At 46.7% G+C, this 13,179-nt stretch overlaps 1 protein-coding gene across 1 annotated transcript in view; it reads left to right on the top strand.

The window, feature by feature from the left end:
- The window catches only part of iglon5 (IgLON family member 5), a gene marked incomplete in the record, with an annotated part of 90,347 nt that overhangs the window by 74,236 nt on the left and 2,932 nt on the right, over positions 1-13,179 (top strand). Inside the window, 3 exon segments of the mRNA XM_062399572.1 lie at positions 3,397-3,475; positions 7,099-7,331; positions 9,013-9,132. Coding sequence (XP_062255556.1) covers positions 3,397-3,475; positions 7,099-7,331; positions 9,013-9,132 — 432 coding nt within the window.

Below are 13,179 nucleotides of genomic sequence, written 5' to 3'. Positions count from 1 at the left end.
ACTAAAAAGCTGATAAGCACTGGACCTGTTCAGTAAACACGTGGAACCCAGATGTTTTCAGCTGCTAAGAGTCTTCCAGAGACTCAGAGGTGCTCGGATGCTTGTGCTGCTGTTACTGAGGTTCCAGAATCACTTTTACAATTTAGTAGTAAGCCTCACTGACTAAACTAACTTAAGGAAATAGTTAAAACTAAGATGAATTGATTTCAACACTGTAAATTCCACCCGATATTTGTTCTGCTCGATGTGTCTGGAGAAAAGAAAGAACGCTCGGCTCCAAAAACTTTTTATCTGACACAAAAGATCAAAATGAATAAATAGATAATTAATTAATTGTTATCAGTATTGGTTAAGATTTTTAAAAATTGTTGTGTCCCTGAAGTCATGATTGAATTTGAACTGAAAAAAAAGAGAGGTTATTATCAGCTTTGTTCTTCGTGTTTGTTTACTTCTTTGTTCTGTATCGACCACAGAGTTTGTTTTTCAGACTTTCTATCTGGTCTAAAATATCCAGTGGGTAGTTGCCATGAAGGTGTGGCACGGATCTCCACAGCGTTGGGTGAATTCTAATGAACTCTGCTCTTTTAATTCCATTTTCATTTTTACTGTAGACGTCCCTGAAGGCTGCGTTCATATGCATCATGGTTGGCGCTCGGTCTTTGACATCATCATCATCATCATTGAGTCCAATAATCAAGCAAATATTTGAATCCTTCTCACACAATGTTTTTCCTGCAAGTGGGGGGGGGAAACCGGGCGATGGAACCCCAGCACGGTCCCAAGGTCGCCTCTCAGGACAGAGCTCCTCTCCAATCTCCCAGTACAGACACTGGTCCTGTTTGTTTGCTCCACACAAGCTGTTCATTTCCACTTGATAACTTCTGGACGAGCGAAATGTCACAGGAACACGTTGACTGTGCACCGAGCAGTCACAGTGAGCGGCAGAGGTCAACGGAGGTCATGCAGCAGTGGAGTGGAAGGAGAGAGCAGGCTTGATAATACATGTGCATGTGTGAATCCCCGTGTGTGTTTCAACTTCAATGCATCACAGGAAGTGTGAAGTGAACCTTTGCAGTTTCTTTTCCCGCCGCCACGATGACAAAACTCCCTCTCAGCTGCTTTGGCCTAGTCGATGAGTGTGTTTGGTTGTGTGTGCGATTGGTCCTGTGTGTGTGTGTGTGTGTGTGTGTGAGAGGGAAGTGTGGGCTGAATGTGTTGACCTGGTTATCATTGTGTGCGGCGCCGGGGAGTGGAGACAGGGAGAAACAGGTTTCAGAATGCAAGGTGCCAATCGAGCTGTGAAAATGGGAATTGAGTAGGGAAATGGGAATAGCTCCCCGCTGGTTTGTAACCACTGCAGTGTTGTTTGGAGCACTCAGCGAATGCATACATCATTCATTCAATCAAAATGTGTGTGTGTGTGTGTGTGTGTCAGTGATTACATTACGTGATAGGGTCTTTTCTTCATGTGTGTGTCGAGCAGTGTATGTAAGGTTGTGTGTGTTTATGACAGCTTGTCACGCCCGTCTCCGAGCCCTGGAACTGAATTGAATTAACCTAAATAGAGTGGAGTGTGTGGAGTACAGTGCACTGGAAGAGGAAACAGCTGAGAGCCTGAGCTGAGATCTGTTTCCGTCTTAGGACAGAGAGCGTGAGCGCAGCAAACCTTACTCCACAGAACAAAACCACAGATTAACAAAAAAAAAAAAACTTGTGACAGTCTTTGAACACGATGGTTAATGTGCGACTCCCCCCCTCCCCCTCCCCCCCAGCCCTTTCAGAGAGAGAGAGAGTGATGGAGATGCACCGAGCCAGTTCCGGGATTCTTGCCCGGGTCGAGATAGAACAACAACAACAACAACAACAACAGTGGCAGCAGCCGCGGCAGCAACCATTAATGCGATTACAGCTTTTAGCGGGAGATTCTACAGAGCCAGTTTTCTTTAGAGGCGTCATTAGTTTGTCGGAATGTCAGCAAACAAAAACGTTCACGGCCACGAGCAGCAGACGCACAGATACCGCAACTGCCTCCACACACATGACAGTGAGCGACACGTGCACGGCTGCACACGCTGATTCATACATGCGTGAATATATGAATGCTCAAGTGTGAACGTGGCCTAGATTTACTGTGGCTTATCCACACTTGCATTCTAAAGACTGCGGGAAAAATGAAGAAAGAAATGCATAATTATTCCTCAAGAGATGATTCGGTTTGATTTAATGTTGTTGGCACCGCTCCGGACTTCCTGCAATGCCATTTTGAAAAACCCTTTTGATTAGGAATCCACGATGTGCACGAGGAATCCTGAAGCCTCCCTCGTTATTCTGTGTAATCAAACCACGCGTCTTCCTTTAATTTAAAAACCCCCTGTCCGTTTATCAGTGAATTGTCACCTCGGGTCTCTTCTCCTAGCCCGGCTTCCGATCGGCATGCTTAGCGCGCGTCTTTGTCTTTTTTTGTGTGTAGCCGTTTAACAACCTTGAGGCGCTTCCGAGCCACTGACGGCCGCAGCTTCGTTTCATAAAGTCACCATTTATTAAACCTCAAGGCTAGAGCCGCAGAGAGGAAGAGAAAGAAAACCACACAAACCTACTGAGATATTGAGGTCATCATCCAGGCAGAGGGAGCAGGAGATAGAGGGGAGGACACGGGCAGAGGTGGAGGTGGCGTCGTGCTGTGATTTGGCGAAGCTGAGACGGACAGAGCCAGGTGTCTTAGTGGGGGGGCGGCAATATCCCTGGCAGCGTATGAGATCCATGCTTTGTTTGCAGTTCAAGCCAGCTCGCAAAATTGACTTGAAAACTATTTTAAAGTTCTACCCCCCCCCCCCCCCCCCCCCCCCTTCACCTGAGTGTCAAACACACCTCACAGATGCAGAAGTTTTACACTCCCTCTCCAACTAATACCTCTCAGGATGTGTGTCTGTACTCATGTGTGTGTGTCGTGCCGTTGTAAGCGTGTGCCTGTGTTGTGCGTGTCCGTGTGTGTGTGTGTGTGTGTGTGTGTGTATTGGTAGGCAGGATGAGCGTCCCCTTCTGTTACTGTTGCTGTCCCTTCATTTCACGCTCCAGCAGCTCCGCATGAATCCTCTTCCTTGGCTCATTATCAGTGCTGTTCAACGAGCGCACAACCCACCAGAATGCAGGGGGAAACCAAATCATTATTCAAGTGTGGGGTTCAGTGCAGACATTGTGACTCATTTGTTTAGTATATTTATTAGTTTCCCTTCAGGAAAAAGGAGCGAGCGGGATGCAGAGCACATCCTCGCCCGGCCCCTGATTTGACATCCTCAAGGACCCGACCTGAGATTGATGAGCGCCAGTGAAGCGTTTGGGGCCATTACTGTACACTCATTGCTCTCCTGTCCTTTTTTTTTGCTTTTCTCTCGGAAGGGTCCAGTTTGCACGGGGCGGAGTTCGGACACCTGCCGGATAACATCACGGTGCTGGAGGGAGAGAGCGTCATCCTGAGGTAACTCTCCATCCCACACCTGCACCTTCTAATTACACGGAAATCATGTTGGTTTCCCGAACCCACACCTGTCACACCAGTTTAATCACCACTTCCCTCTCAAATAAATTCCATATTGTGCCATAATTTACTTTTCTTTTTCTGTTCCTAATGAAATAATACGACCTGTCAGATGTCACCGTCTCTATCCAGTCTGTCAACGGTTGTCTTTGTTTTACTAATGACTGCTGCAAACTGTCGGCCCGGTTTCAGCTCAGATGCCGCCCTGCTGGCGATTGGGGGGGCGTTGCAGATTGGATGGGAACAGATCATCTGGACAAATGATCCTGAATGGAGGTTTTTACAGACGTAATCTGAGGCTACATGGATATTACTGGGTTTTGGTTTGAAAGCATAATTTTCAATCAACCTGCCCACACAAGCCTTTTGGCTCCATATGAGTTTTATTCCCCGATTGTACTAACAAGCCTGAGCCCATATCATGTGACCCCTTACATACTCGTTCCAGTGTTAACAGGAAGGCATATGTACGTGCCCTTTTCCACAGGAAGCATTAGCCACTTAGTTACAGGATACAAACGAGGAGCAGCTATCTCTTTTTAAAATGTCGAATTTAGCTGCACAACAGAGACAACGGGGTCAAACAAGTCCAAGTCCCAGACTTGTGGAATTACGGCACGAGAATGTGCAGCTAATCCTGGAAAAACTAGAAAGAGCAGGCTACACTTTGAAGACATGCAATGATACACCCGCCCCCCCTCCCATCGGACCTCACGTCAGAGCTGCACCCCCCACAGCACGTGAACTGACTGACAACCGACACGTTTCTGTAGGTTTCCCCAGACGAAGACTGTGTCATGAGCAGCGAGCCCGGGCGGGTTGCACAGGCAGGCAGGTCCGTTAGTGACTGACAGCTCCACCAGCCAATCATTTCAGTGTGTGAAAGTGAAATGATTGGTCGAGCTTGTTAGAGTCCAGCATGAGCCACAGACACCAGACGACTTTATTGACGGCTACCTGCAGCAAACATTCGATTAAACAGTAATGATGCTCAGGTCGGTGTGTGGACGTCCAACCACTCCTGCCTCACCGGGAAGGAAGCCGACAAACAGCCAACGCACTTGTCCCCTGCACGAGGATGTGACCTGGTTTGGGAAGTGCACTCAGCAGCAGATACAAAAAAAGAAAGAAATCCATGTCAACTTGACTTTCGTCACCTTTAAGCCAAAGTTTCCAGATCTCTGCACAAAATCCTCCTCTGCGGTTATTCTCCTTAAAGAAACGCAGAGCTTCCTCTAAAATAAAATATGTCATTCCAGAGCAGCGTAGGGTTCTGTCAATGTAGAACATCAACCAGGATGCTCTTATGTCAAGATGTTCTATTGACGCAGTGTCAGGAGTCAAATGTATAGAGTTTATTCACATATCAAACTGTTTTGATTTCACACCTCTGTTGGGATTTAAGTGAGATAACACACAGACTAGAGGACAGATCACTACACAACCAGCTGTCAGGATGAAGTGTGGGTCGAGGAGGAACTCATTTAGATCTTGGATTGGACCCAATTTTTTTTTTTTATCCTTATAATGTTAATATAATGAGAAAATAGGCAGTTTTTCAACATTTTTCATTGATCTCTCAGGGAAAAATTCATGGATCAGTTGTTCAGGGGACTGATATTTATGAGTGTGTGGAAAATGCTGGTGCAGATCCAAATCAAAATTCATCTCTAATGAGTTTAAATGTGGTTTCATAGCAGGAATGTATGCAGAGGTGTGCACTGTACTGAGGACCAGGAGGACCAGAGTCTTTTAACCAGGTGTAATTGAGATACTATAGAACTAGCTGAAGAGGTTCATGTAAAGCAACTCACAAATAATAAACCAGCTAAAGATTAGATAAGTCCGGGGGGAAAGAAATGCTTTAAACTGTCCTCGCAGTTTATCTGTAACGAGCTTTGAGTTTGATTTTCCTGCACAGATCTGCGTTTCTCTTCATCAGTGGATGGGATTGATTTGGGAACCAGTAGCTTCTGAACAGCTGATAAACAAAAAGAGCTTTGTACATAAAAGAAACGCAAGCTTCACGTGAAATTCACTTATACTCATGTTATGCTCGAGTCCATGCTGTTGTGTTGACTTTGATGCGGGCCATTAGGACGAGGAACATTGATGCTATTACAGTGGTTATTTCCTCCGGGCCCTTGGTCCTGTAGCAACATCATCGGTACAGAAGTGATTCGTGTTAAAAATAGAATAATGGAGGGCTTGTACACAGATGGATCTTTAATGGAAGGACTGTGTCTTTATTTAAACTCACAAACCCGAATCCAAAGCTATAAATATAATGCCTCCCTTGTTCCTGTGTTTCCTAACATGTGTGCAGAGGCTTGACCCCGAGGTCACGTGTCAGCCTGAGCCATCAGCCTGTGTGTGCTCGTCTGTTTGTTAAACACTTCCAGGCTCATCCGGGCCGTGGTTCTTATTCACTGTGGTGTCACCGGCGGCCACCGACCTGGCAGCTGATCTAACACTCACCTCCACGCTGATATTTAACCAGGTCTCATCTATTAAACAAAGTCCTGCTGAGGCCGGTCCTCGAACTAGTTGAAGCTAAGGACATCTAGTGGCCAAGCTCAGAACTCAGGTCCCACCTTCGGCCAGTCGCTGCTGTTCTGAATCAGTGAAAAAGGACATTTGGATTTACGGCTCTTTAATCACAGAAGCACCATTACTTTGGATTTTGCAAACCTATCATCATTTCCCTATGCTGTATCTCTCTGTTTATCGTTATTTACTTTTAAGTATGAGTCCATAGACACTTCTGGGCACTTGGCCAGTGGAAATATCAATATTCTTTGCATTTAGAGTGCAGAGCGTCTTCTCTGTAGCCAGAACAAAGAGTAATGAGGTGATGGCCTTGAGTTCTACTGACGGGTTCCATTCAACACTTTTCACAGAACCGTTTGCTAATATGTGATCCATTGAAACACGAGTGCATTACATTTAGTTAAATTGTTTCTTTTACCCAAGAAAATAGAAATAGAAACTAATACATTTTAATTAAATATACATTTTTTTCATTTTAAAAGTTGCACAGATGCTGCTCTGGTGACTTATGAAAGACACTTAAATATCAAATTCATAACACAGTTCAACTTGTAAAGCCTCTATTCACAAATCCTACTGTTCCCACAGGACTTAACGAGGTGTGACACCCTCTGAACAAGCGTGAGGGGAAACTACCAACAACAAAAGAGCGACAACAACATTTAAAACTTCATAATTCAAGAGGAGAGACAGTGTCTCACATAAATAAAGAGGTGCATCAATGTTTAAAGGATTTAAACAAAAGATAATGTCTGACAGAGATGAAGGGAACAGCAGTGACAGCTGTAATGGCAGCGGTGTTAGTAATAGTAGTGTTTGAGGGCAGGCATATTGTATATCAAAGCAATATAGTTGTACCCATTTGTTTATCTGCTACTTGCTGTAATAAATATATTCACAAGTCATCATATGGGAAACAACTAACAAGCGAATACTTCTGTAGCATTAACACTTGATGTCAGCCCTGTGAACACTCTATAACCAGGCCTGTCGGTCACTTCCTGTCCTCACAGATGCCGGATCAACGAGGAGGTCACCCACAAGGCCTGGCTCAACCGCTCCAACATCCTGTTCGCCGGGAAAGACAAGTGGTCGCTGGACAAACGCGTGACGATGGTGAACAGCAACGACAGCGACTTCTCCATCAACATCGAGAACGTGCAAGTGACCGACGAGGGGCCCTACACCTGCACCTTCCAGGCCAACAACAAGCCCCACATCGCCCACGTCTACCTCATCGTCCAAGGTGGGCCTGCCGAGCTGAGACTGGATACCGATACCAGTGCTCACTGCATCCTGTGCAAGTCGGGACTCATTTCCCCGATATATATATACATATATATATACACACCCAGAGTCTGCAGATCTGATTACCACTGCTGCAAAAAAAGGAAGTGTGTGTGTGTGTGTGCTCATGTTACCGTAAACTGCCTCGGATACAAACATCCGCTAAATGGCTTAATTATGCTTTTCGTCACTCATCCAGGCGTCGCGCTGACGAATGGGTGAGACGGGGGTTTGACATCAGGGGGAAGCAATTAAGGTTTTCTAATGGTTATGTTTCAGTGTTTCTATTCTCTGAAGTCACGCTTAATTCTATGCCTTAAAATTCACGATAGACAACTCACGCCTCAATGTTTATGATGTTTGTGTATTTGAAGTTGGCATTTACGGCGACATCAAAATGTAATCACGCAACTACGCCTCCATAAGCTTAATTGGCCGTTGAAGATAAAACCAGTGCAGGTGACAAGAGAGAGTCAAAATAAAAGCATGTGACCTGATAAGGTATGAAGAGAAAGTTGAGCAGATCAGATCAGTGTGAGTGTGTGTGTGTGTGTGTGTGTGTGTGTGTGTGTGTGTATGTGTGTGTGTGTGTGTGTGTGTGTGTGTGTGTGTGTGTGTGTTTGTGTGTGTGGAGGAGACAGGGTACAGAATTCACTGTCCAACTACCAGACTAAATAAGTGAGGACCACAAATGGGGCCTCAGTCATCGAGCCGGCGGCTAAGTGAGTGAGAGTCGGCCTGATCCTGAGTGACATGATGCATTGTTTTAGGACTCGCCGCAGGATGGATCTCAGACCTTTTCCCCCCTGCAGACGGCAATTACACGTCACCGGCAGGATGGAGCTGAAAACTTTTAGCAGGATGTATTGGGCACATTCAGCCGGAATGAAAGCGCCAGGCCTCGTAGCTCACAGGTGGCAGAGACAATGTGGGCTGCGTACTAAAGAGAGACTCTCCACATTGCAATGCAGCCAAACACACACACACACACCGCTGTCTGCAGGGTCCAAAGCCTGGCACACATCACCCTATACACCTAATTCCAACTCCCCTGCAGTATCAGCCCGGGCTTGGTGTCTCACAAAATAATTACACCCTCAAGTCAATGCATCAAGCATGAGCAGCTCCGCCGCCACTCCACTCTGTGCTTTACTGCTGCAAGTATTCCACCCCGGCACAATGGAGAAAAACAGGAGTCTAGGTAGATGTTTCACACACAAAAAAACAATTCTCAGGGTCGAGCTCATCAAAAAGAGTGATAATGGGCCATTTAAATTCAAGGGCCATCTTGTTATCAAAGTAACTACATGCAAAGTGCTTGAACGCTAAGTGTCTTTTAGGGCAAAACGGTATTCAGGGGCGTTCATTCATTTAAAAACGCAGAAGCAACAGTGTCCGTTCACGACTTGTACAAGGATCAGATTAGATCACACGTCAGGAGGAGGAGACGTTAATGGTCGTTTTAGGATTCAGTGCATTCCGGGTGGACGGTCAGGCCTGTTGGTGCATAGTTCAGTGAGAGCTCGTGCACAGATCATTACTCGGCTGATTGCCTGTCTGTCTGGAAGGAGGTGCAGGAATTTGCATTAAAAGGAATTTGAAAGAAGGAGGTCCCATCTCAGTGTGATCTTGTTTTTCAGTGCCGGCCAGAATCGTCAACATCTCAAAGAACGTGTCCGTGAACGAGGGGGAGAACGTGAACCTCCACTGTCTGGCAGTGGGTCGGCCCGAGCCCACCGTCACCTGGAAGGACCAGAAATGTAAGCTACCCCCCCCCCCCCCCCCACCCCCCCTTCCTGTTTGCTCATCCTAACATCCTGATGTCTCTTGTTCACAGCTTCACCTTTCTCTTCACCTTCATCCCCAAACCCCTGCTCGGTCTTTTGTAGTCTACTTATTTTCTTCCCGGCCTAAAGAGCTTATCAGCATTCAGCTCGTGCCCACGTCTTTATCCTCCATTCCCGTGTCATCATTCTCAAACCCAGCTGTTCAGTCGGCCCCAGTCTTAAATTCATGCTGCCGTGTTTTGACAATGTTTTGTCCCAAAAAAGGCCCACCGCACATTACACGTAATTATACCCACCACGCCACCTGTAATCACCAGCATCTGTCTCCATCCCCCCCCCCACCCCCCTGTCACCTGGCGTGACGACAGCAGCCACTTTCATTTAACATTTAAAAAGCAGCCAGCTCTTCTCAGGGTCAAGATGCACTTTCAAAATATCTTCAGATTTCCCCTGAAGCCGAGGGGGGGGTTATTATTTTAGACTTTACCTTGTTCTGAAAGTCAAAGTCTGGACTCTTTAGCGAGGCTCTTATTGCCTCGGTGTCACCAGGAGTCACCGTTTAATCACTTTATCAAAACAACGGCAGTGAGCAAAAAACACACAAAAAACACACAAAATGCGGTGACGAGACGGCGATAGGAAATAGGTCAGTGTGAACAACCACTCCAACACAACCCGAATGATGCTGTTGGGCCAATAAATACACAAGCCACTGTACTGCTGCACTTCCAGGCAGCTTTGTGCTCGCTCAGAGGTCCTCTCCTCCTCTCTCCCCTGTTTATCCCCGGGTTAGCCTGCAGTGCATGCAGCGTCCTTCCCTGCACTGTGAGTGTGTGAACCCGCACAGTACAGCACCTCGGGGCATGGAGAAGCATGGCACTCACACACAGGGACACACACACAAATAAAACAGGCGAAAAGAAGAAAGGCCATGCATGAACGCACACCTGCAGCACACACACACACACACAGCACCCTACATCACAGAGTCTGTGTCGTCCCTCTCACTTGCGAGCCCAGAGCATTTTTCCCCCTCTGTCAGCAGTAATCCTTCCTCTCTAACCACCCCCCCCCCCCTCGCCCCTCCACCCCATAACCCCTCAGCTAGCAGAGAAAGAGATATGGGCCGCATTGCTATTCCAAGAGAGTCTCTGCAACCAAGCCATCAGTTGTAGGAGACTAGCGAGGGTGGAAAAATTTGGTGGTGGTGGTGGTGGTGGGGGGGGACCCAAAGAAACAGTGAGAAGCTGCCAGCCATCTGTCCCATCCATTACTCAGAGACTGCAGGGAGGGAGGGGGGGAGCGGTGCATGTTGAGGTGGTTGGGTGGGAGGAGCTATTTGCATCACCGCAGACGTGAGACCTGCTCAAACTTCTCTGAGGTGACCAGGCCCCCCCCCCCCCACACACACACACACACACACAAACACAAACACACAGGCAGACGGTGCAGCGCTGACGTTTCATTGCAGATGCCACCTCCGTCATCTCAGCTGTACAGAGACATCCCATCTGCTGATCATTGTGTAGCTGAAGAGGAGAAGCGATAAATAAAACTGGTTTTAACTGAGTTTTGTTGAGATTGATCAAATAAATGGAGGTGTTGTGGTGGAGAGGAGGCATTTAAACTGGGGTTTACTTGGTTGTGATTCCTGGCAACTAAGCAGATAGCAAGCAGAGCACGGAAGGAAAGAAGTGCTGCCCTCAGTTGTTACCATATATAAAAAAACATCCTCCACCCCTTGGAAACAAGACTTAAATCCACTAGATCCAGACTCTTATTTGGATCTGCACCTAATCGCACACTCACTTATCCCAACTCTCCTAAACACATCAGAACGCTTTCATTAAGATGCACACTTAACTTTCTGAGAAATCAAAGAAGAACAATAACTAACTGACTAACTAACAAACAAACAAACAAACAAAAGCAGGTGGAAGCAGAACTTCTTTTAGTGAAGACAACACATGATGGACTAATGATTAGATCCTCCATTCTCTAATTGATCTGCTTCAGTTCCAGTCTTCTTGGTCTTATCTCACTCTCATGTCTCAGTCTCTCATGTCTCAGTGGGCTGCTCGACCTGACCTTAGCCTGTTTACACTGAGTGAAGCTGATGAGACCCAGGTGAGGGAATCTGGAGCAGGTGGTTTGGGAAATCAGGCGATGACACGAGGGAAAGTCTGAAGGAATCAACTGAGTCAACAGAGTCAGTAATAAACACACGTCAGCACTTATCAGGCATCGTCAGGACCTTGAGTTCATGAGGAAATCTTGATTCACAGAAAATGATGAGTAAACTCCGGTTTATCACTTACTGGAAATTGTTTCAGCTTTGAGGTTATTGAGAATTATTGAGAATTTACCGCTGTAAATTGTGGCTGATGCTGACTCAAAATGAACTAGTTCACATGTTCCGTGAAATAAAGTGTCACATGCTTTGTTTGACTCATGTTTCTTTGGACTTTGAATCTATATGAGACGATAGGGTCAACTGATCTTTTCATGGGTTGATATTTCCTACTATTTTAAAATATAAAACACTACATTGATTTATCATAATAGAAAGAAGGAAATGAAGGAAAATGTAGTTCAGGAGAAACCTCTTTAAAACCTTTGAACGTCTCCTATCACAATAATGCTGAACAATCTCCAATAAAAGGTTATTTAACTCAAAAAAGTAATAAATCATCAAATCGAACATGTTTTCACATAACTGTATCTTAACTTTTTATGATTCCTTTTAACTATAAGTTCTACTCTGCTGCCACTGCACGTTATCTTCACACTTTGCACAGGTTGAGACGTACAACATGATGAGGAGGAAGACAAATGGTACAAAAAGAATGATTGATTTGAACAAGATGATACAAACAACCATCTCCTGTTAGGAGCCGTCTGCTGGGGGGGGGGGGGGTTGTTTTCAGCTGGAGCTCCATTTAGCTCAACTCAAACACATTCTGGCCTCTTACTTTTCCAAATGACAGGTTTCACAGTCCGTCCACAGCCTGTCCATCGTCTCTGTTTTAACCAGACATCACCCCTCTCGGCCCCGGCGGTAGATTTTGTAATGGAAGCGGATAAGAGGAGCCATGAAATCAAGTGTCCTGATGATCTAGTCCGGCGCCAAAGTGCTGCCGGGAAAACTGAGCCCGGTCCCCCCCCCCCCCCCCCCCCACCCCCTGCTCTCTCTATTCTCAGGTGCAATCCAGCTATCTCTGGTGGTCAGGAGTCAGGCTCCTTCAAAAGCCATAAGTGGTTGATGGAGCTGTATTTTACAGACCATTGTCGGGGAGCCAGGGGCCGGCTCCAGTCCGATACCATCTCCCACCAGAGTGGAGACAAGTGTGCGATGCAGGTCCACAGATCTCCGGGGACGGGAGAGGGAGACGCTGACACATATAGAGCTCAGCACACAGCCAATCACATCCCACACCGAACTCTCACCGTTTCACCCTCCGTGACGCCGTTTTCACTCTTATCATTTCATCTGTGTGTCTCTCTCAGTCTCTTGCTTCCTATCTCAGGCAAATTACCGCTCTGTGTCTGTGACGCTCGCTCCGGCGCTCGATTGCTCTCATTTTTTACTCTCTTTGTCCTTTTTACCTCGTGGAAGTCAGCTGTAGCAGCCTTGTGTGTCATTTCTCCAGCACTTGTTGTCTGATTGTATCTCCGCTCGTTTCTATCCCCCCCCCCCCAAACCCTGCCTGACAGAGACGTCACAGGAGAGCTGTGTTTATTACACCTAATGGAATGAGTGAATAACATTGCCCCCCCCCTCACCCACAGGGGCCCACCACCCGGACTCACTCGGGTGGCACCGGCAGCCATCACCGCGGTTGTTCGCTCGCTGCTCAGCCTCCACCGCAGCAGCTGCAAATAATCGTCTCCAGCTCAGTGGCCGCACTAATAATCCTCCAGTATAATCTTCAATTAGAACCGCCGCGCTAATCTCTGACAGGAATAGTCGTGGTGCTGTTTTGTGTGTGTGTGTGCGTGTGTTTTTGGCGTCAGTGTTGC

The sequence above is a fragment of the Platichthys flesus genome, chromosome 11, assembly GCF_949316205.1.
Source record: "Platichthys flesus chromosome 11, fPlaFle2.1, whole genome shotgun sequence".
NCBI lineage: Eukaryota > Metazoa > Chordata > Actinopteri > Pleuronectiformes > Pleuronectidae > Platichthys > Platichthys flesus.
Note: the sequence above shows the minus strand (reverse complement) of the source record. Positions and strands in the feature narration are given on the sequence as shown.